The 23,651-nt window shown below is 41.9% G+C and overlaps 1 protein-coding gene across 5 annotated transcripts in view; it reads right to left on the reverse strand.

Moving 5' to 3' along the window:
* dennd4b (DENN/MADD domain containing 4B) overlaps window positions 1–22,547 on the reverse strand; it is a 46,333-nt gene extending 23,786 nt beyond the window's left edge. For all 5 annotated transcript variants that reach the window (XM_080769096.1, XM_080769095.1, XM_080769094.1 and 2 more), the window contains exons 1-7: window positions 22,410–22,547; window positions 6,146–6,484; window positions 2,396–2,651; window positions 1,688–1,757; window positions 1,271–1,440; window positions 945–1,186; window positions 440–506 (exon numbers count right to left, since the gene is read on the reverse strand). In XM_080769096.1, the coding sequence (XP_080625222.1) occupies window positions 440–506; window positions 945–1,186; window positions 1,271–1,440; window positions 1,688–1,757; window positions 2,396–2,651; window positions 6,146–6,465 (1,125 nt within the window). In that variant the 5' untranslated portion in view covers window positions 6,466–6,484; window positions 22,410–22,547. The remainder of the gene's footprint in view (window positions 1–439; window positions 507–944; window positions 1,187–1,270; window positions 1,441–1,687; window positions 1,758–2,395; window positions 2,652–6,145; window positions 6,485–22,409) is intronic.
* Window positions 22,548–23,651: the final 1,104 nt, after the last annotated feature.

The raw sequence follows: 23,651 nt of genomic DNA on the forward strand, positions 1-23,651 counted from the left end.
GGCCTTTACAGTATCCTTATAGGCTACTGGAAACCAAACATCCAAGTGGGTGATCACACCATTGTTAGAAACAAAAAAGAAGCAAAAAATATATACACGATTTCTTTCCATATGATAGGTCCTTCCTGTTTTAACGCCAGTATGTGGTTGGAAGTAGGAAACCATGTGAAAAAGGCAAATACAGACAAAAAATATTACTCAGTGTCTGGTTTAATCCATTTCTTCCGTGTGATTCATCATGACCCTGTTATGCACACAGGCCCCCTCCATAGCCACACCATGCTGTTTTGCCTGATGCACTCACTGTTTTGCCAAGTCAGGTTATTTTTTGTGTTTGTGCCTGTAGCAACACGTTTTGGTGTGATCACCACCGTGTCTCTCGTCAGTCAGGATGAAAGCATCACCTACAGTAAATGTTTTTAAGTGCTGTGGTTAGTACCTGCACGAGGATGCGAGGCCGCTGCGGGGAGGGGAACGGGACGTTGTGCATGAAGCTGGAGATGTGTCTGGATATACAGAGAGAACAAAACATGTCAATCATAATATGCTTAATCCAAAAGGCCAGGACATATTTGTCAGGGCCTGGATAATTCATGACTTATGTTAGTCTTTACCTACATTTATTTGATGTTTGTTATATTATATACTGTATATATACTATGTATGTTGTATAGAGGTACAAGAATAAAAATACCGGTATGCCTTCTTTGATTATTCAACAGGATATTGTTTCCTGCTCACCAAATGACCTTTTCATTGATTGATTGAATGTAAACAGTTTGCAAATAGTGCAGTGGTACGATTTGACAATGATGCCAAAAGGATAACACAAAAAGCCTTAGGGGCTTGTTTTCATTGTGGTCCTGTGTATTCATCTCACTCAAATCAATAATACATTCTCCCCAGTCTCCATATAATGTGGCAGCATAGATAGAGCTACTGACTTCTCTAGGGGCAGCACGTGGGGTCCAGAGATGGAGTAGCGGTAGACGAAGGTGAGGAACTTCTGGAAGACGGTGAAGAAGGGCCAGTGAGAGAGGACACAGATGCTCTTCTTGACCTGCAGCGTGCGGTTAGTGATGGGCCGTCGGTCCACCACGCTGAGCAGGCCCAGCCGAATGCTCTGCCTTTCAGACAGACCCTCCCTGGGGAAGGCCTCATAGAACTGGATGGCTGCTCCGTACACCTGAGGGACAAAACCAGTAGGATGTAGGATGGATGCTAAAAGCCAATAGGGGTGCAACAGGGGGGGTTAACCTCGTGAACCCACCTTATCCCCCGAGGCAGAGGTAAAGACGAAGGTAGAGAAGACAGGCAGCTGGTACTTGGTGTTGAGAGGCCAGCTCTCCACGGTGACGCCCATGGGCAGACAGAAGACTGGCACCGACTCTGGCAAAGGAAACGACTCCGAGTCCTCCTCTGGATACCGACTTAATAGATCTACACGCACACACACACACACAGCAAAAGGGACAGTCAATTTAAATCATATAGAGAAAGACTTTATTTGACCCACAAATCACACATAGATACATGTACAGTATAGATTTGCAAATTGGTGTGCAAAAAGATACATCATTCAGTATTTATTCCTGTTAACCAAATCCTGAAGGCACACAATAATATTCTGCATAATGGGAAGATGTACTACAATTATGAATGTGCATCAGTTGGCATCCGTACTCACCTGCCTTATAGACGAGGGCATTAGCTTTAGCCACAGCTCTCTTATAACACAAGTATAAAGCTGGTCCCCACTGTTAACACAACACAACACAACACAATAAATCATCTGGTCTGTGTTTTCTAACTATTGTTTTACCATTGCAACTTAATCACTTTCAACCTGGTCCATTTTTTGGTGGCAATGTCATAGAATTCACCATCTGCACTTGCAATACGAACTTTATTGGCAACGTTTCAGTCAAAGACCTTCTTCAGGCATGCCTGACCGAAACGTTGCCATCAGAGAAGAAAATATGTGCAAATGAGAAATGTGATTGAAAATACACTGAGGATGTGGTGAGTATGATAGGATCGCACAGACAATGTATGAAAGTTATTGAATGGGAGAGGAGGGAAAAATAGAGGGAGCACAAGACAGAGGAGGCAAAAGCTGGCAAAAGGTCAGTCTTACTCTAGCAAGCAAGTCAAAACAAAACATTATGAAAAAAACACTAAAGTGCCGTGGATTGCAGAGTTTACACAGACACATCGTTATAGAGTTCAGTGTGAATGGCGCTTTATCCTCTAATGACATGAACAACAAACCAAACAATGCTGTGATGAAAATTAAATGTTGTGATAAAACGTTAAAACTAAGCATACAGAAATATTGCACCAACAGAAGACTTCACAACAACTCGAAGACACACAAATTAGAAGAACATCTCACCATGCCCGTGTTGAGGTTCTTGTCCACACGACAGAAGGTGTGGGGGGCCACCTCGCCCTTGCTGGGTAGCAGCAATGAGATGTCCGTGACCCCCAGTGTGTGTAGGGCCTGGGATTCCGGGGCACGCCGATAGGTCAGGTAGACACGGTGGGCAGCGGGACCCCCTCCGGTGCTCAAACTGGCTGAGCGGCTGTAGGGCGTGGTCTCAATGACATACCAGCCCTGCTTCAGTAGCTCCTTACCCTCATACAGCACTCTGGTGGTGGGGGGGGGACGTTGATTAACATTCTGTAACTTAGCTACATCACCTCTTTTAGCTAATCTGTCAGTGCATACATCGTATCTAATGTATGCCAGGCTCATTCCTCATCCAATCTACCCATCATCTGTAAACATACTCAGTTTTTGCAATACCTGTATTGTATGGTATTTCTGTTGAATGGGGAAAGGGGCAGAATGTGTGAGTGCACACACGTGTGAGTGTATGTGTGAATGTAGGAATAAACATGAATAATAATGCCCCCCCGCCATGCTGAGTACAAGCTGTGCACCTGACCGAGCCTTCTACACGACTACAAGACTCCACCGCCCTACTTTATTTAACTGGATCGAGTTACTCACAAAGGGTTTCCAGGGATTCTAGAACATAATATTTGATTTGATAATCAAAAAGACATTTACAGTTACAGATAACCTCTCAGTCAGTAACACTATAAGCAGGGTAAATTGCACTACATTACCCCTGAAAGCACTTTGTATCGATTTGGGATGTTATCCCATGAAAAGGTGTCAGGTTACACTGTATGTTGAGAGGAGCATGGCTGCTATAACACTGCCTCATTTAATCAGGTTCTCACATGTTCAGAGATTACTAATATGATGAGATAGATGTTAGGAGAAGATTCAGTTCTCAGCCTATTTATAAGCTTAAGCTACAAGAGTGTACAATGTGATGATGGTTGATGATAGTATTAACTGTAGGAAAAAACTTTCGCACACCTAGAAGTCAGGCGTCTGCACAGGTGCGTAGGCCAGTGGACATCAATGAAAGGAATATAATGTGCACCCGCACACTGTATATTTGCTCAGTACAAGAGTGTTTTTCTTTTTAATGCAACGTTTCGGTCCCTCCAGTCTATTCCTTTCATTGATGATGGTATTATAAATCCATTCTTAGTGAGCATAATGTATAGCTGCTGTTGAATATAACCATAGCAGTCAGAGGCTACATGAATCCTCTGAAGGGAACGATGGTGTCCAGCACTGTTCTCTTCCATAGCAGCATTATATAATCCAATATTATGTAAGTTCAAACCTCTATTATGCATTGCATGAACTGAACACAATGTGACTGTTTTGTGTTTTATATCATACAGCATATTGACTGACTTCTGAGCTGGCAATATTATAAAGAGAAGATTACATTTGCACACATGCAAAAGGCAAACATATTATGCACGCAGATTTATAACAAACATGCATATAACATAACACACATACGCTCTAGTCTACTGTGTAAACTAAAATGATGTGGAACAGAACTGGATAGTACACTATACATGGATAAAAGAGGCAAGCAGTGTGTGCAGAACAAGCCACTAAATCAAACCAATGATTACAAGTATAAAAATGACAGTGTTGGACAGTTTTCTTCCATTAAAGACATAACCACATAACATGTACAGAGCAGCATGCAGACATTAAGACGTGATGGTCTGTTTGTCTCTCTCTCTCATTCTGTGCATGACTTACACAACGGGAAGGCTTTGTTATGTGTGTGACAAGCTAGCTACTGTACCAGCAGGCCCAATGGTGATGACACAATAATACACAGTCAGAGACATTCTAGTTCACATTAGCCAAATACACGTGCTGCTTTTGCTCATTACCAGTTATATAAATTAACCTAGTTTTTGTTTTAGTTTGAACTAACATTGGAAATATTTCAAATTTTTGAGTGGCCCCTCCTATATACAGGTTTAATGTTTGTTTTAGTACAATGTTTGTTTTAAAAACGCCATTGACAATGAAGGGAATATTTACGTCATCTTGTCCCTAACACAAACATTAAATACCATTAACAATAAAGATAATTGAATGTTTGTTTTGTCACCGTTTGTTTTACATCACCTAATCAACATGAGTTAGACTTTAATATATTAGCGCCCCTCACTTCACACGGGTGTGATTTTTTAAGTTATATTTTGGTAATTTGATTCTTTAGAAAGCAAAGCAGGGCAGGGCCTGAAATATATTTTCCTTATATGCTTCACATTGTTATTCTTACCTCAGACCACTCCGCTCCAACTGATTCTAACTATGCTGTTGTCCGTCTCTTTCTCTTTCTACTCTGTCTGTTAGTCTTTCTTATGGTGGCTTCCTCTTGTCTCTATTTGTGTACTCTGTCTCCTCTGCTTCATGTCTTTCCAAGTTGAAACAAAAATCATAATAGTCAGCAGCACACTGGATAATGCTCCCAATTAATTATAGAAAGTAATTATCCTATTATAATTCAGGCCTTGCAACTAAGGGCAGAGAGAGGAGAGGCATGCGAGACATTACGGGAGAGTCAAATTCAAACTCGGGTTCAAGCAGATTGAAATGTGCATTAATTGGCTGAGACACAAGGCACCTACGGAGGCTACGGTACATTTTAAGCATTTAGGTTACACTCAAAACATGCAACTGCAATGAGTATAAATCTATGAGCTTAAATTCCTACACCACCAAGACTGCAGGCATCCAACTGCAAGGAGTAGAAGAGGCACCGCCTCAGTACTCATACGTAAAACAGTTTTCATACTCTTTTCCTTGAATTTCCATGTTTTTAAAGTGTGAGTTTTGCCTATGTGTGCCTTGCACTGTACTTTCAAGCCAGCTGTGTGGTTTATACGCACGCTTGCTGGCTGTTGTAGCTGTATTATTACATTACAGCAAACCACAATGGCAACACCTAATTCAGTCATGGGCTCATGGCACATATTTGTAGTTTTGCCAAAGTAGCCTTAGGTTAGATATTTAAGCCTGTGTTTGGAGCATTGGGGAAAACTACATTACATTTCCTTGGATCCTGAAAGAACAGAGACAGGGCTCTGGAATGTGCTCATTTGGTCAGATTTTGCCATTCGATTTTCCAACGTGTCAGTCAAATGTCCCCTTTTCTTACCCTGGTGCCTCAATAGAGCTCCACTCACACTCTCTCTCTTTGCATATTAGGCTGCAGAGAATTCAGTGGTCTAATTGCACCGACAAATAAATCATTGGCATTGGCCTAATAATTGCTTTGTTCATAACGTAGCATTTTATTCTGAACTAGGCTTGAGTAGTCTTGCTATAAGTTGCCTCATCACACACAGACCATACCCATCACTCATTGTTAACTTTTTTCTTATGCTTCCAATTCTCTATTTAATAGGAATTCGATTAGGTATATGAATGAGACACATGAATACACTGTGAATGATTTCTGATTTAACAGCACATGCCTCAATTAAAGTGTACAAGACCAAAGCAAAGAGTACAAGATGTAATATCATATCAATTTCTTCAACTCATTGACATGAAATAGACTGAAATAGATATTAGTGCTACAGAACAGAAGGAATTAAGTCCTTCAGTACGAATGCATTTCATTTTATATTACAACTGATATAATGAATTGTAACATAGCCCCAAGCACATCCAACTGCCCTGTTTGCATGCGTCTGTGTATACTATAATAATAATGTGTGTGGGTGCGTGCATTGTTACCCCAGATCTAATATGGGTGGTTTGTCTCGACCGCGTCGGTAGCAGAGGTACAGATGAGGGTTGTTTATGAGGCCGGCGCTCAGCTCTGCCGGGTGCCCACTGGGGGTCCTCTCGATGCAGGTGAAGCCCTCTGGGACCTCCTCTCCTAGGCCGCGAGCGATCACAGCCAGGTCCGTGATGGAGTCCACCGCCCTGGCCAACGAAGAGGAGGAAGACAACGAGTTCTTTCCATCCTCTTCCAGGGGCGTCCAGGAGCCCGACGGGTCGAGCCCCGCCACCACAAAGTAGTCCACCAACTGGGGGCATTTCTCCTCTGTCATGCCGCCTGTCTGCCCACCACTATGAGATGGAGAGACAGATACAGAAATAGAGACAGGAGGGAGAGAGAGAGAGGGATTGTGAGACAAAGTCAGAGGCAGAAAGGGGAGAATGGAAGTGAAACAGAAAGAGAGTTACAAAGCTTAGCTTGTAATTTGGGGCAATTTCTACCTCACAGGGAGGAAAAGTGGCTGGTCTGTGATAACTTAGCATGCAGTTAGTTCAGAATCTGAACAGATCCGTTTAGAAATCTAAATCCATACAACCACAAAAGCTCTATTTCATTTAAAGCAAATCAGTGAGAATAAAAAATGGGTATGGCCTCAGCCACCCTCTACAATTCTACATGGCAGTTATACCACATACTCTGCCTGCAGGCCTGATCACTACAGGGTGAGCATGTAATGTTCCCTCTGGCCCCTATCGCAACCAATTTCAGCCTGACATTATTAATGTCAGCCTATAATTACATTATAGGCAAACATTCAACAACAAAGAAATTCAAAACCATTTCAAACATTCAACAACAAAGAAATTCAAAACCATTTCAAATATTCTGCAAAACGTTTCAGAAATATTCCAACAGAAAAAGCAAGTTCACAATGTCTAGCATACTCATACCCTGCTACACATTGTGAACAAACTAAGAATTCAGAATCTCAACCACCGTTTTAAAAAGGTATTGACAGGAAAGGGACAGAGGGGAAGAGTGAAATCTGCTGGGGCAGTGGGACGAGGGCATCAAGGCCTTATGTCATACATTCTGCTGGAGCTATTTTCACAAGTCATGAAGTCACACATTCAGACATATCACCTGGTAATTTCCCACATGCACACAGAGGCAGACAAAATGTACAGTAAGACTCGGCCCTGACTTTTGGTTTGGGTCAGGAGTAAAGAAATGTAACATGATGATTTCATTTCACTGCACTGCAAAGATAAAGACAAAATAAGAAGCCTTCAGTAGTAGCAACATCAGCGTAACACAATAAAGGGAGAGAAAGAAAAGGTATACTGTATATAATTAATTGTGCAAAGTAAAAATCGTTTCTGATTGGTCTGCAACAATTATTTCTGGCCTGGCACAGCTTTGCAATAGAGATTCTGATTGAACCCTTCTCCACCCCTAAGCGAGTAAGTCAGCCTGGACGTCAGCCATCAGCCAACACATCCCCTGCTCTGTCCATCCCATGACTAACCACCCACACACTCCTCATCCAATCAAAAAGGAAGTGGTTGTACGGTAAGCTGATATCATTCCTCCCTTCCCCTTAACCTCCTCCACCCAACCCAATGGGACCTACACTGTCAGGACACACATTTATATGATGGATCGAATCGTGCAAAGACTAAAATGAGGACATTAACACACAATGAACACAGAAAGAGGGTGGTGGGGCTGAGGGGACGAAAGAAAAGGAAGAGGAAAGACAGACGGAGAGGAGGTGGGAGGAAATCAGGGAAGGGGGAGTGAGTTGGATTCCCCCTACGTTGGATATTTACAAATCAATGTGTAATTAAACTGAAGAGCAGAGAGGTCAGTTTGGAATGGCACTCAGAGGAATGATGGTAGTGGTGTGGGAGCGCGTGTAGGCTGTGTGCACGTGCTGCCCTGTCATGACACAGACACCGTCATAGAAAAAGCACACTTATGTAACGTGGAAGACTAGATTTCTCTATATCCCTCACTAACATTTTTCACATTCTTGCTCCTTCTGAGACCCTCATTCACTCAGTCTTACAGTACGTTTTAACAGCCGGAGACCAACGGAGACCAACGGCGAGCATCGCTTGAATGGCACACTATCGCCGGTTGACGTCGCCCAAAAGATGAATTATTTGTATATTTTCGGCCGACGTTCCTCCGCCCACTTTTCGACCATCGCCTGCCTGCCATCGCCTCTATCGCCAGTAGTTGCCGAATAATGCACTTCCGGAAATTTCTTCTGGCTGTCGCCCGCTGTTAAAACGTACTGTAACTCTCACCCATCACTTACGTTATATTTCTCCACTTTTCATTGTGACATCTCACTTTTTCAGTGGCACTCATTTGTAAAACAATAATAAAGAGGTCTCTCCCTGGTCTCCCTATTGTTTATTTAGATAGGGTAGTAAAAACACTGGAATCTGCAGAGAAAAAACATGGGGGAGGACATGAAACTCAGGTCTGCAGTTGGAATCTCCCAATGCTCTCTCAGTGTGTACTGTGTACTCAATGCTCTCTCAGTGTGTACTCAAAAAGAGAAACCATTATAAAGATATTAGAGCACGCCTACATCTGGAGAAACCGTTTTATACCATTTTAAGTGGTATAAAAGTCAATCAGATATATAGTATAATATAATTTTCTGAAAGGCCTAAACATTCTCCCCTTCATCCCCAACACACACACACACACACACACACACACACACACACACACACACACACACACACACACACACACACACACACACACACACACACACACACACACACACACACACACACACACACACACACACACACACACACACACACACACACACACACACACACACGCAAACAGTTTTGACGTGGGTTTTGACATAATCATTTTGGAAATATTCAAATTGTCCTCTTTCACACAAGATCGGTATCGGATCCGGTCGATCATGAGAAAAACAATCGGTGATCGTTCCCAAAAAACCTGATCGGAGCATCCCTAGATGAGTGTGTCAATGTCAACAAGAAATAATTAAAAGACACACAAAATTAAGGGCTGCCGCTGCGTTCGCTTGCCACGTTTGCGCGTCTTACTTGTATAAACTATAGCAGTGGTAACCAACCTTTTCAAGCCCAAGAGCCCATTTTATTCCCAATTGTAAGCCAAGATCTACCACTAAAACGTGTTAGAAAAAACACTTGTTTTTTTGCTATTTCTGACAGGCTCAATGCATGTGCACACATCCACACAAAGACTAAAGCTTAAATTAGAATAAATACTTATAGTAAGTTATATTATCAATGTCAAATAATATTAAGACAAATTAGAAATAATTAGTATTAGAAATATTTTGTTTCTCATTTCAATGAATATTCACATTGGCAGATGTTCAAATGACATAGGCATAACATGACCATATATATTTGCACAGATATGGTGACATACTCTCAGGGTCAGCCCACCTTTAATGAGACTGCTGTGACTGAACTTTATCTGCAAGCGTTTTGAAATCATATTTAGTGATTGCCAGTCTGAGGGTGTCATTAAGATGTGAGTCAGTCATACGAGTTCTATTTTCTAGATTCTAGATTTTATTATTTTCATTTGTGAAAAGGCCATTCTCTGCTCACAAGAGACCAAAATTCCTTCTCTTTAGCTCTGACCTGCAGGTGACAGTCACTTACTAATCCAATAATCTCCATTTAAATATCTGAAGTTAATGCAAACACATCCTGCATTTTATCGGACAGCAGTTCAATGACAGTAGGCTCAGTAAAGAGGAAAGGAAAGCAGCTACTTGACTCATGCGTTGTACTTCAACAAGTTTTCATATTTCATATTTTTTGCTCTATGTGTGCATGTGTACAGAATTCAAACTGTAGCATTGATTATTGTCACGGACAGAAGTCATTCTTTCCCTTTGCATATGCCCTGGAGTGCACTCGCCTATTAGTTTGCATTGCAGACTGGTATATTCAGTATATTTTTCTCATTTTTAAATTTTTGTTGTTGCTGCGCAGCAGTTGAGGAGAACGCAACTATGCATTCCTTTAAGCAACACAACTTCTGCAGCTGCATCCATATGTTTAGAATTTGCATCAATGATCAAATCCCAATAATAAAAAATATAACAACGAACAACGAAAACTGAAGTAGCAGCGGCGCTATCGGCTAGTAGTCCCAACTCTGTGTCTGCAGCCTGTCACGAGCCCCGTAATGTACTGATACGGGACGCACGTTGTTCCGTATTTTAATGTCGGGTCGGAGAATAAATACAGTATGAATGACGGCGGGATTTATTTGACAACTCTGTCCTGCTTTCTTCACGAGAAGAGAAGAGCGCTCACAGCTGCTAATATGGTAGCAGCCCTGTGGCTGACCTGTCAGTTCTCTTTACGGCATGACGTAGTATAGAATAGTTGAGATGTGAACCTGGGTCTGGGAAGCTCAGAGCTGCAGCCATTGGCTCATGATACGAGCACACGACCAATGGGACAGATCATTCAGTGTTGCTAAGATACCACCCCCCCCACCACACACGCACACACACACACCCTTGGACGATGGGGTCTATTCTCAAACTCAGAGCCACAGCGCTCTGCTCAAAATTAATTTGCATGTGACGAGCGGCACTGACATTATTCCAATGGGTCTGTCTGACACTTCGCGATCGACTGGAAACGTTCCCGCGAGCTACCGGTAGATCGCGAACCCCCGGTTGGTTACCCCTGAACTATAGTATAGCATTTTGTAAATGGTGTTTGAACAGCCAAATCCTCCCTGCACCAACATTTCCCAATCCCATTAGCACTACCTCTGACTGACCAACAAATACAGGAACAGCAATCAATTTATACATTTCACTTATAATAAATGAATATACAGACAGTCAGACAGATTATTTTAGTATTGACAAAAAGGAGCCTTGGGGACTCCGATTAACTATAGTATATAGCAGGAATGGGTCTTTTGATTTGAATGAACTTGCAAAATACTGTATGAACTGCCTGAGCATGGCTGGCTGTGGGATGAATGGATCGGATTCCGTGTGGAGTTTGTAAGGATGCAGAATGAGGAGGCAGAAGTGGGGCAGTCATTGGGGAGTCAGTAAAGTCACTCGCAGCTACTGACAATTACCGTAACTATTAAAAAGTGAAAGTCAAACAGGCTACAGCTGCTAAAAAGTATTTTGACAGAGTGAAAGGGGAGGAAGTGTACAAACTACCCAGGCATAGGATTCAATGATCATCAGCACTGCAGACAGGAATCTACATGCAGCCTGTTTCCTGTTCCATTCCCAGTGGCTCTCTGTGACTTCCTAGTGACATGGAACAGATGACAGCTCTTCAGTTTGGCAATAAAACAGGTACCTGAAATAAACTACACCTCCATGAAGGTACGTTACTACGAAGACCCTATGAAGGGACATGAGGCAGATATTTTTTTAAGTTAGGGGCTCCGTACTTTACAATATAATGAAGACAGCGTTGAGTGCTGATATCAATCAGCAATATTGGCATTCTGGCAACATATCATATTGACACTGCAGAAACCTTGGATATGCATATTTCATATGGTTTAATAAATTAATGGCCTATCCTTCCTATCTCACATTTAGAAAGTGGACGGAAGTAGACGACGATGCCCCAAATTTCCATTGCTCTGCTGGCGCATGAGGTGCACTGCTGGTACGACTGCTGCTCTGAGTCCCTATAGAGCTCTCTGTTTGGGCACGACTGCTACTCTGAGTCCTAGAGCTCTCTGCTGTCTGGATACGACTGCTGCTCTGAGATTTAAGGCTCATTCAAACTCTGGATTTTTTCAGCTCCGGTGGTGAGCTGACCACTAGAGCTGAAATAACGTTGAGCGGTGGTGAGTAAAAACAGAGAGAGTCATGTTGTAGTTCGGTGGTCACGAAAAGCTGTATATAGGACGGACTAGCGCCCCTCAAAAAGAAAAATTCACCATAATCATGTAAGATGACAACTGAATTTATGTGATTGTTTAGCCGATTTGCTTGTCTACATATGATGTAAATTCATTGTCAATGGCAAATGTGGGACGTGATGGGATGAAAAGCTGTATATAGGACCCATAAAAGAATGAGGTCTTTGTAACCTATGCCAACTGGCCATTTATCTAGCATCCAGTGTATTCCTGAAACTTTCATCCAGCATAGTCAGGGAGTTGTCCAATACAATGTTAAAGAGATTTTTTGCAAGGTCGTGTTTTGATCTGCATTTGCTAAAGTCATCATATTTGGTTCCTTTTTTTGCGAGTGGCCAATTTGTATGGCAGATTAACTCACACTACAGTCACACTGGAAACCCCCTTTGGAATGCACTAGATTGCCCCATGGACAGACAGTGCCTATGTTTATCAGTTAGCCTACCGTCAGCAGGGAATCAATCTGTCAGATGGTACAGAGGGAACTCAGCTTTCACAGCTTTGCCCATATCCTGACAAACTGCGACATGCAAAAGACCGTTGCAAATGCAATATGCATTATTGTGTAGCGGGCCACCACACATTCATGACCAGCCACCACAGTATGATTTTTAGTAGGCAGACACGAATAGGACAGTGAAAGCTCCCCCCCACACTTCAGGCTAGGGGAAACACTGGCCCAGTATCCATATTCAAACCAACTAACAACAGAGATGATAGTGTCAGACTAGTGTCTTGCTCAAGGACACTGACAAGACACATGGCAGTTATGGACATTTCGTTATTGATCTGAATGACTAGCAGGTGTGACAGATGAGTGTTAAGTGAGAGGCCTCGAGCTTTAACTGTTTACCTGAGTGCACGTAGCCTATACGGTAAGCATGCATACTTACAGCAGTATGCTATGGCTGGTGTTCAGCACACAAGAAGAATGCCTCCTCCTCCTTCAAACAACAGATTCATTCATGATTCGTCCAAAGCAAACTTTTTATTTTCGATAGTGTGCAGTAAATATGTTTGTCTGACTATTTTACGCCTACTTTAGTGTTTGTGTGTCTAAAACTCTCATACACTATTTAACAATAGGCTTAGGCTATGCAGCCGTTCTGTGTGCATGCCGCGATGCACGTGGGTGCACGTGCGTGCGTGATGTTCCATGGTACCAGTAGAAAAATCACCATGACACCACTGTCTAGGAGCATAATTATCTCAAACCATAATATGGCTCTACAACTTCCTCTATCTCACTTCCAAGAGTGACCATGAGTGTTCAGGTTGAGACCCAAAAGACAGATTAGACATTTGCCTTGGATCCAAACTAGTCTTTTTTTTTAAGATGTAGAATTTAGAATAGAACAACAAACATACTCACTGAATGATGAATCTCTCTTTTTGGCAAGTCTTGTCTTATCTCTTATGTTTATGCAGGCCTGCCTTAATCTTCCTCAGAATGAAGAGGCTTCGTTTATGACAGGAAGTGGAAAGTGTGACAGGAAGTCAACAGGCGTATGAGAGAAAAAAGACGAGGTTTCATTTCTATTCTGATTGTAATTAAGAGAAGCAACTGTTCACCAGTTAGTGTCTACTGTTAGGCTATCACGAAGAGATTAGCAAGTACTGACAGAAGGTGTGTATGTGTGTGTCAGTGTGTGAGGTTAGTTGTACTTTACAATACAGCTTTTAGAGGAGGCCTTTCTAACCAAGATGTTTTAATACCAACAGCTGGCGCAGACCATTTCACAACTAGGAGACAGCTAGGTGTTTCTTTTGTTTTTGTTATCCGTTTGTGAGGGGTCTCCAGATTGGCTGTTCTCCCCAAGACAGTGTTTCTTAAACACTAGGTTGTTGTGATGACCAATTTTTACCCTTTTACCCTTGTTTTGCTTACACCTTTACCGCTTTATTTGTTTTCAAAAAGACAAAAAACTACCCCCATCCCCCCTTCTCACCAGAAAATAGGGCTTATAATGTATTTTGTGCGTTTGGGTCCCATGGAGACAATAAATGTCTCTTGTTTTGGGTGTCAAGATAAAAGGTTTGGGAAATACTGCCCTAAGAGAAGGGGCAAACTGGTAGTGAGGTTCTCTTCAGTTTCTGCTATTATTATTATTATTTATTATGTGTTTATGACCTTGGCATACTCGTAGTATTCATTTCATGTCTGTCTGCCTGTCTGTGTGCGCGTGTGTGGGGTTCTTGGTAGTGTACGTGTTCCTAAGTGTCATTAGAGACTGTTATATGGGAGTCCTCCACCCTTCTACTTCTGGTGCTGGCTCTAGATAAGGGTTCTGCAATCTCACCAATGGTCAGAGTCCCTGTTGGGAGTGTATATGTTGGTGTTGGCTACCCTCACCCCTGTATAGAACAAAACATTTCAGTACAGGTATGTAGAGGAAAGAAGGATGTTGTTTAGGGAGATGAGAGCATGCAATTTCTTTCTTGTCAGGAACCAGGATGAAACAGAAGAGAGGGAGTGACACTCTGTCCTGAATGCAATGGGAAGGACACTGAAAGTGCTGACAGGCCAGGGGGGAGAAAGTTGCTGAAAAGCTTACATTAATTCTAACCATTTCCGTAAGGGTCCATTTGGGTAAATGTTAATTGTTTACACTCTGTGTTAAACTAATACTGTGGATTTAACTACTGTACAGAGGACGGCTAGACTACCTGTGGTTGACTCTGTGTATGCGTGTATTATGCAAATTACCGGATAAAGTAGTCAGGCTCTAGACTGGATTTGAGCACTGAACAGACACCAGACTTCCCACAGGTACTGCGGAAACAGTGTGTAGGTTTTCAAGCATGTGTGTGGCACTGCTGGTACAGTGCCACACACTAGGCCAAAACGTGCCAATCAGACATAGTGTGTTTGGTAAAACGGTCTTCTCTGTTAGAGTCTCCCATCACTGGAACCCACAGAAGTAAGAGAGACTTCCAACTATCTGACCTTCAAATTCAACCTGAAAAGGTGGCTAAAAACAATTCAAATCTGTAATCATGAGTAACTATCAGCACTAATTAGTATTCATCACCGGTGTCATTTCTCACTTCACTTTGCAGTTGTTCTGTCCCCTGTACCATGTTGATCTGTTCCTGTATTGTATTGTGTTTGTGTATGGACGTGGTGTTGGGTGCTTGCACATATTATGCACACATGGCATCAACGCATGGTGTTGTGTGCAGGCGCCGTACACTTTGTCTTTCTTTTATCTGTATTGTACTGTGTTTTTGTATGGACGTGGTGTTGGGTGCCTGCACATATGCACACATGGCATCAACGCATGGTGTTGTGTGCAGGCACACTACACTCTGTCTTTCTTTTATCATTCATTTTTTAAGCGCATTCCCAGGGACTACAGATGAAATTTAGCTTTGGTTAACTCTGGCCCATTTACATTGATGTGAAAACTGACATTGAGCTGACACTTGATTATTGAGCTTTGTCCCTGTCAAATAAACAAATAAATAAATGTCCTGCCCTGGCTGCCACCATGTCTCCCCCAAACACAGGTCTGTCTGGGCAGTGGGCACAATGTCCTTTTGTCTTCCCCATGGTCTGAGGGACACAGCACATGACCACATTAGTGTCATAAATTGACTCACACACAAACACAAATGGTAGTACCACTCCATGTGGTCATCCAATGAACAGATCACAAGTGGATTCACCCTCTGACAGCAGCAGGCATCACTTATTACGTATTAGTGAAGCTTGGCTCTTATTCTGTGAGATGCGTCAAACATGATGAGACATCAGTCTTTAGTTCGTATCCTTATGCGCAGCCATCAAAATATGATCTGTGCAACAGTTCAAAGACTATTGAACCACCATAGTGCATCATTCACACTCAAATGCCCACCACACCCTTCTGCATTCTCTTCCTTTCCACCGTTGTCCTGATTGCATCACGAAAATATTAAAGCGTTCCACTCACAATACAAGTCTGAACATTGCCATAACTAGTTTTGAAGAGCATATACAAATGTAAGTACTGTTCTGTCTGTACTTGTCACTTATATGTCATGGCACTGAGCCAAATAAAGAATGATTTAATTTAAAATGTGGACATAACCTAAACCCAAACGGTTGCGAGGAGTTGCATGGCGACCCTTTGGTGTGGTTTGGGCTTTGGGCCATTGAACCAGTTTAAGGTAAATTGAGTCCCTGATGTTTACAATGGAGAAGCTGCCATAGGAGGAAGCTGTGCGCTTCCCGGTCTGTTGTTGTGGTCGCCACTATGGAATACTTTTCTACACTACAAGCGATTACACCGTTTTAAAGTGGATTTTCATGACAAGCAACTTAGTGGTCGGTGCAGTGGCTGTTCAAAGGTAACTTCAAACATAGGCAGTCTAGCCTGAAAGATGGCCGTAAATGGTCCGCAGTCAACCTGGTTATAACTTGGGTCAGCGTGCAACAGGACATATCACACCGCTGGGATGAACACTAAAACCGTCTCGTCCCGTCTCAAACCTTTGGTGTGGTTTGGGCTTAACACGAATGCAGAAAGGTATTGGGTTTGGTGGCAGCTCTCTCCACATCCACACACACAGTCCCAGATAACAAGTCTCACTTCAGAAAACAAGGCAAATCTATTCCATCCAGAGCCTGGAACCTGGATACACACAGCCAGCCAACAACCCTCTTAGATGGGATCTAATGTCTATTATGGTTAAGTCATTCTTACAATTTACAATTACAATTTAGGCATTTAGCAGACGCTCTTAATCCAGAGCAATTTACATTAAGCAGTACATCACATATATAAAAGTAGTTATCATGAAACATGCATAAGCTAAGAACATAGCTACAAAAATCCAGCGCTTCGATTCGATGCCACTGAAAAGTTCTGACGAGCCGAAATCATTTCGGCACTACATCAGTATTTTCTCATTCATTGAAATGTATTCATAATTATTTTATGAGAATTGATCATTCATCATTTAATTATCTATTAGACCACTATTTAGTTTTATATATCATTGTCATCCACAGTGCTTTCTTCTTCCAGCCACATCTCTCCCTCTTACTTTCCAAGGCTGGTAAAAGCAAAAGGGGAGGTCAAGAACAAATCCCAGACTGACCGCATCGTCAGTCTCCTGTAACTGTAACTGTAACTAGGCAGTGCCACAATATTATCAGTGGAGTGGTGTTGTAATCCAACCCTCCCATCACCTCAGAGTAACACGCGACACACCGCTGTCCAGATGACATCAAATTCAACCGAAGCCCCAGTGGTGCAGTGCGGGCCTGGACGCTGTGATGAACAACTGGGACCGTCCCCTTTAGCTTTGTCCTGAAAAGGGTTGATTCTGCTGTGTCTGAAAGGCCACGTGGCCTGGCTGGTACAGGCTTGCTGGCAGCGCCACAGAAATGGTTACGCCAGACAGACACATCTATTTAAAGCTTGCTTAGAAAACACAGACCCTCGCTTGGAGCAGGTTCAGTGGTTTCTTGTTGATCTATGCTCTTGTCGTGGGAATGTACAATAGAAAGTGCATAAAACAATAATAATGATCCTGGAGGAGATCATCTCTAACTGACCCCTTAACACTGAGTTGAAACGGTTCACACATGAAACAAGAGAAAACTCAAATTATTTACTGTCATAGTGACTTGAAGGTGAGTTTTCAGCATTCATTAAAATTGCATTCGATGCGATTATGCATTGGTTATGCTACGATTGCATAAATAATGGCAAATTTGGACAATATTACAGTTCAGCTTGTCTGTCTCTTATTTGCCATAGTTTTAATGTTGGCAGGGGGCCTGGTTTCATCCCCTTCTGCGTGACCCAACTATAGTTAAGCCTCCTCGTGACCCCCCACATACAGGGTGGTTTGCAACTCTGCGGAGCCCGGCCGGTGGCAGTGGCACCCCTGTCCCACTGCATTCCATTCCCTTGAGAATATACTGTATATCAGTATTCTGATTTGGTCATATTGAAAAGACAAACATAACTGTAGACCAAGGTGTCTGTCTGTCTAATATATCCAGAGGTAAATTGCTAGATCTTAAGTTCTAAACACTCCTACCAACAAAACAACAGACACAAACATACTGGCTTAATTATGAGCTCTATTCTCTTTGTAGAGTAGCAGCAGCAGCATCGTTAAAGGACGACACCAGCCACCAACATTAAAATATGGGTTTAATTTTCACTGGGGCAACTAATGTCATGGCATGTCATTTGTGTTTCACATGTGAACAAAGCTGCAAAGAAATGCGTCACAAGTAGCAAGTAAAGCAAATTGAAGACTAGAAATGTACGAATATTTTGCCATAGATGGTGTATAATAGTGACTAATTGTTTTTGCCAATGGATCCAAGACTTAATAACCACACTGTATTTGCACAAATTACAGTATTATATGCATAGATTTACTTTTGTGACAGTGAAGGACAACCGCATCTCACACACTGCAAAGGGACAGAGCAAACATAAACAGGCTGTCACTCTAGTCTACAGTAACTGCATACTCAGTCACCATGAAGTACTGTAGCTGCTAACGTATAGGCAGCTCAATTGTTTAAATAAAATACAAAACAATAATAATAAACAAACATTTAAAATGGCAGGGGGTTGGAATGTAACAGCTCTAAAGAAAATGTGCCAAATGTCATGACAATGATGAAAACAGGGCTCTGCTGTGTGACATAATTTTGTACAACTGTTGGCTGTCAGCTTTAGGTCTGTCAGACGAACCAACAGCCTACTCCCTGAGAACTTTATGAGCAGCCTTTCCACATCCATATACATACAATCACCTCACATCTAGAACAATGGCATCTGACACGTGACAATCCCCTAAATTGCTTGAATTTTCGGATGTGTGTCAAATGTCAAAGTTGTAGTTCCTCATTCAACACATCTGTTTTCTTGTGAATTGCATCTGGACAGTAGCCAAAGAAACTAAACTTGTACTGTGGAAGTGAAGATTTCCAAAATGAGATAGCCAACATTTGATAGTTAGATGTAACTATCAACTATCAATTACAAATTTAAGTTATTACCTAACTTAATAAAAAGCTTGACTGGCAGGCACAAATAGGTTTACAGTAGGCAAATGTACAAATAAATAGTACAATATAAAACTCATTCAGCATATATTCATCTATCGGGAATCATTGGTAAAAGGAAACGCTATTAAGCAGTCAGGTGAACAGCCTCCTGTGAGATCCTAATCTGAAACTTAACCACAACAAACCTGTGAATAAACGTAAACCAGCTGCAATCAGATGGGGTGGAATGTGGAGGCCTGGAGGGTGCAATGGCTGAATAATATATCCACCAATTACATAACATCCAGGATGAGCACATTCCTCCGCAAAGAACAATATTCTGATAGTGTTTTTAATGTCTCTCCTGCTACAGTATCTACTAAGTGGATTGTTGAAGAACTTGTTTGAAAAAGAGAAGACAACAGGAAAGCTTCGGAGACTACGTAATTTCAGATTGAGCATTCCATGAATAATTTAACCCGCGCTATGAGCTTGTAGATCTGCTATTTTTCAATAGCTAAAGCATAACGTAATGCAAACACCAAAATGGGTTCCCGCACAAAATGGGTTAACAGAAACTTTGATTTATGGAACTGAGATAACGAACAATCATGGCTTATATCACATGGTCTTTGATATTACACTGTCACACTGCTGAAGGTTGATCACTTCCCAATCATCAGTTACAGTAGCTGTTGTGATTCTAAAAGTTTATTTCGGATTAGAAGATGGACTTCAAACAATAACTGGTAATAACAACTTTAATAGTGGTTGGTAGAACAGACACACTCACTACATGTAGTAAATTTATTTTTTACTGTCCAGTATTTGTTTTGAGGCAGGTATTGGTTGGTTTTGGAACCCAGTCACTTAACAATTCCGGCATTATTTTGCACAGTCTATTGGAGAAAATACCCTCTATAGTGACAAACACTACACAAGAGATGGCAAGTCCCAGCATGACAGCGATATCAGGTGCATGCACCACCAAGACATGCAGTAGACAGAGGCACTCCGCTCAAACAAGCATGTCTTGTATTGTCTCTATGCACTGTGAAAATGTCAGTTATGCAGTGTGTCCTCACACCAGTACCACCATGACAAATCACTAGACATGTATTCAACTTCACAATTAACATGACATTGACAGTAAAGTAGTACATTTAGCAGAGTAGTAAATTTAGCAGACTAGGCCTGCATGTGGAAAAAGTACCCTCCGCAAACCTTGTCCCAAATCTAGCATTACCAAATTCACTGGGTGGATTTACAGTATCATTTTATACACAAAGAACATGAAGTATAACCTTTTCTCCATATGTAGACTATCCCTCTGAGATGCACAATTATTCAGAAAGGTCAGGGACGGGTGTAGGGACAGCGATAAGCAGGGACCCTGAAGCTGGTTACATTTTACTGTGTAGGTAGGAGTTAGTGTCTGTCTGTGTGACAAATTAAACAATTTTGGGATTAAAAGGTGTGACCTGTTGGTTTTGATGAGCTCCACAGTAGTGCAAGGCCATGGACTATATCATATAAAATGTCCCAGATAAAGAGATGTATTGAAATTTCAAAAGCAGTCACTGAGTAAATTGCTGATAATTATCTGTATGCCACAAAAAGACCAAAGTAAAATAATTAAACTTCTAGATGAATCATCTAGAAGTGCATGACTATGAATAGTAGTAATCCATAAATGCACTGTTAATACATGAATAACAGAATTCAACTAGAAAAGCCAATGTTAGCCAATCAGGATGGAATATGAAATATTGGACAGATATGTCTTGAGCACATGACTAGTTTGGCATTGACCGGGTTAACATCAGTGCCGGAGATTAGCTGGTAACAGACAGACGGACACACACGGACGTACGGACGGAGCACAAAACATACTGTCTCCCCATGCCTTCGGCCTGGTGGAGAAAATAATAGGGTTACAATTTGTAGGCCAAAGGGCCTGTTTAGCCTACGTAGTATTTAACCCTAATACTAAATCAAAGGCCATGCATAATTTGTGAGAAATTCAATCAGACTCAGAGCAGCATTATTTTGCAGTCTTTTCCCTGCATAGAAATCCTTTGTGACAAAAGAAAAATAGATACCGGTATTCAAAGAATGTCTTTGCAGCAGTGGGTGGCTGACAGTGATTGACTGTCTAAGAGAGAGAACTCATTTCTCAGTGATAAAAAGACCAAAATGGTAAATGTGCAACCCAATTGTAAATGTTTTAGTTCAGAATACAATAGCATACTGCACTCTATCTAGGTGGGGAGAGTGAAACCAGCCTGTGATCTGCATAGTCAATCTTGCGCATTCTGTCATTGGGCTAGTAATAGCGTTCCTCATTTTGGTGGAAAGTGGAGACCCATGCACTGGCCCTGGGGCTTCCCCGACCCCACTGCTATCGATCTAGAATCGAGTCTAGATTCTAGATTTGGCGTTCTAAATATCTGCAATCCAAACTAGCATTAGACATTCTCATGAACGTTTGCCTTGCAACTAATTTTACAGATCAACAATCAAAATGAATGAATGAAACCTATGCTAGTATAGATTCCTTATTGCCAGAATACAATGTCATCACTGCCTTCGCAGAACTGTCAAAGTGAAGATGAGCAGAAGTAGAGCAGAAAAATAAAGTCTCACATGAGTGACATCACTGTTTAAATAACAGTACACAGCTGCCTGTACACAAGATGGGAATGGTATCGGGGATTCTTGTTGTGATTTTCAACATTAGTTTCAACAATCATTATCAGGCCCTTAAGCGGTCACGTTCAAATACAATCAACCGAAATGCATTGATCAGCAACAGTCTGGACACTGTTGGTACCTGGGTCAGTATATAAATTGCAATTCAAAAGAACGCTGGTTCAATGACAACAAGAGCATTTTTAAACCCGTTAGTTTCTTGCATTTACAGTCGCTAGCTTTGAGAAAAGACTAGCACACACACCCCCCCATTCAGCTGCGTTCCCTGCCCCCGTTAGCAAGTGTCGCTAAACCAAACCGTAACATGCAGATAGCGGCTCTCGTATTAGATACGATACACATTTGTGTCCTTATCTAAGGAACACGTCCGCGGTATCACCACATAAATATAGACTTCACGCCACGGAATGCCCTGTGAGAGATAGCTTCACTGTTAGCTGTTGGGTATTTAAAAATGTCCTACCATTGCGGGGCGCACGCAATTGTGATTACATGGGGGTCAGTCAGCGTTAGCTTGCCAACTTAGCTGTATGGCTGCATTGGCTGGTGATATCTTGCACCAATATAACTGCAAACATCTGACAATATATCAGTCTTACCTTGAAGTCTTTGCTGGTAGTTCCGACAGCACACTGGGAGAGTCATGTTTAGGTCATGTTCAGAAATACAACGTCCATGGTTGTTGTGTGTAGTTGTGTGAACCAGCAGGTTTGAGTGAGCCAGTGCAGATGTCGCTGTGCGCTGTGCGTGCTCTGCTCTCGTCGTAGGAAAGGGAGGGGTTTTGCTTGCCAAAAAACAGATCTACCAGCTCAGTTAGTTCGATCTACAGTCGACTACAAGATAACAGTTAGGTTGTAGATCTGTTCAAGATAACAGTTAGGTTGTAGATCTGTTCTTTCTATCATGCGTATAGTAGGAGAGAACTAAAAACAGTAGAAAGGAAACTGCTGACTGAGTATTTCATTACGCCGTGCATACTAGCCTGTAATGTAACTGTAGATCAGATGTGATGAACGTGGTCCGTTAGTTCTTTGTTTGTTTGTTTTGTCACGCATTTGCAGCTGTCTTTACAACGCAGTATAGTGACGGTTCATTCTCATTTCTTAGTTTCTTTAGCTTTATACCTGCTGTGTATGATGGAAATGTAGAAACGCAGAAATAACGTTACACAATAAAGTATCTTGCCACAAAAAAACTAATGTACGAATTCTAATCTGGCTTCAGAATCAGAACATCCCATGCACTCACTGAAATGACCACAACAAACACGAGGTATAGTTGCTGGCAAATACTGGGGCATGGTCAAGCTGGACCTCCAAAAGGCTTTTGACACCGTGAACTATACTGGTTAACAAGCTAAAAGCAATTGGTGTTGATAGCACATCAGTGAGTTGGATGCAATCCTACCTGGAGAGAACAGATGGTGGAGGTGAACGGAACACAAATAGTAATCTCAGCAAGGCTGCTGGCTTCTTGGTTAGAGTGGGTGACAATATTTTCACACGAAAAGATGAAATTACCTACCTAGGTTCCATCCTGGAGGCAAATCTTTCCGGTCATAAAATGTCCACCAACGTAATACTATGTAATATGTTGCTCAACCCGTGGGTCGAGACCCTCCGGGGGGGGGGGTCGCCAAAATAATTTGGGGGGGTCCCCCTCCACCAAAAGTTTTTTTCTTTAGAGTTTACATAGTACACATATAGTGCATACATAAACTTTCCTTAATGATTATATCTGGTTTCAGTATTTATTTATGATGTATTTTTGCTATTATTAAGGTTATTGTAGCAGTAAATTTGTATTGGGGTGGGCAGGGGTCGCGAGACATGGACAAAGCA

The sequence above is a fragment of the Protomyctophum bolini genome (assembly GCF_963924005.1).
Source record: "Protomyctophum bolini genome assembly, chromosome: 7".
In the NCBI taxonomy this organism is placed as follows: Eukaryota; Metazoa; Chordata; class Actinopteri; order Myctophiformes; family Myctophidae; genus Protomyctophum; species Protomyctophum bolini.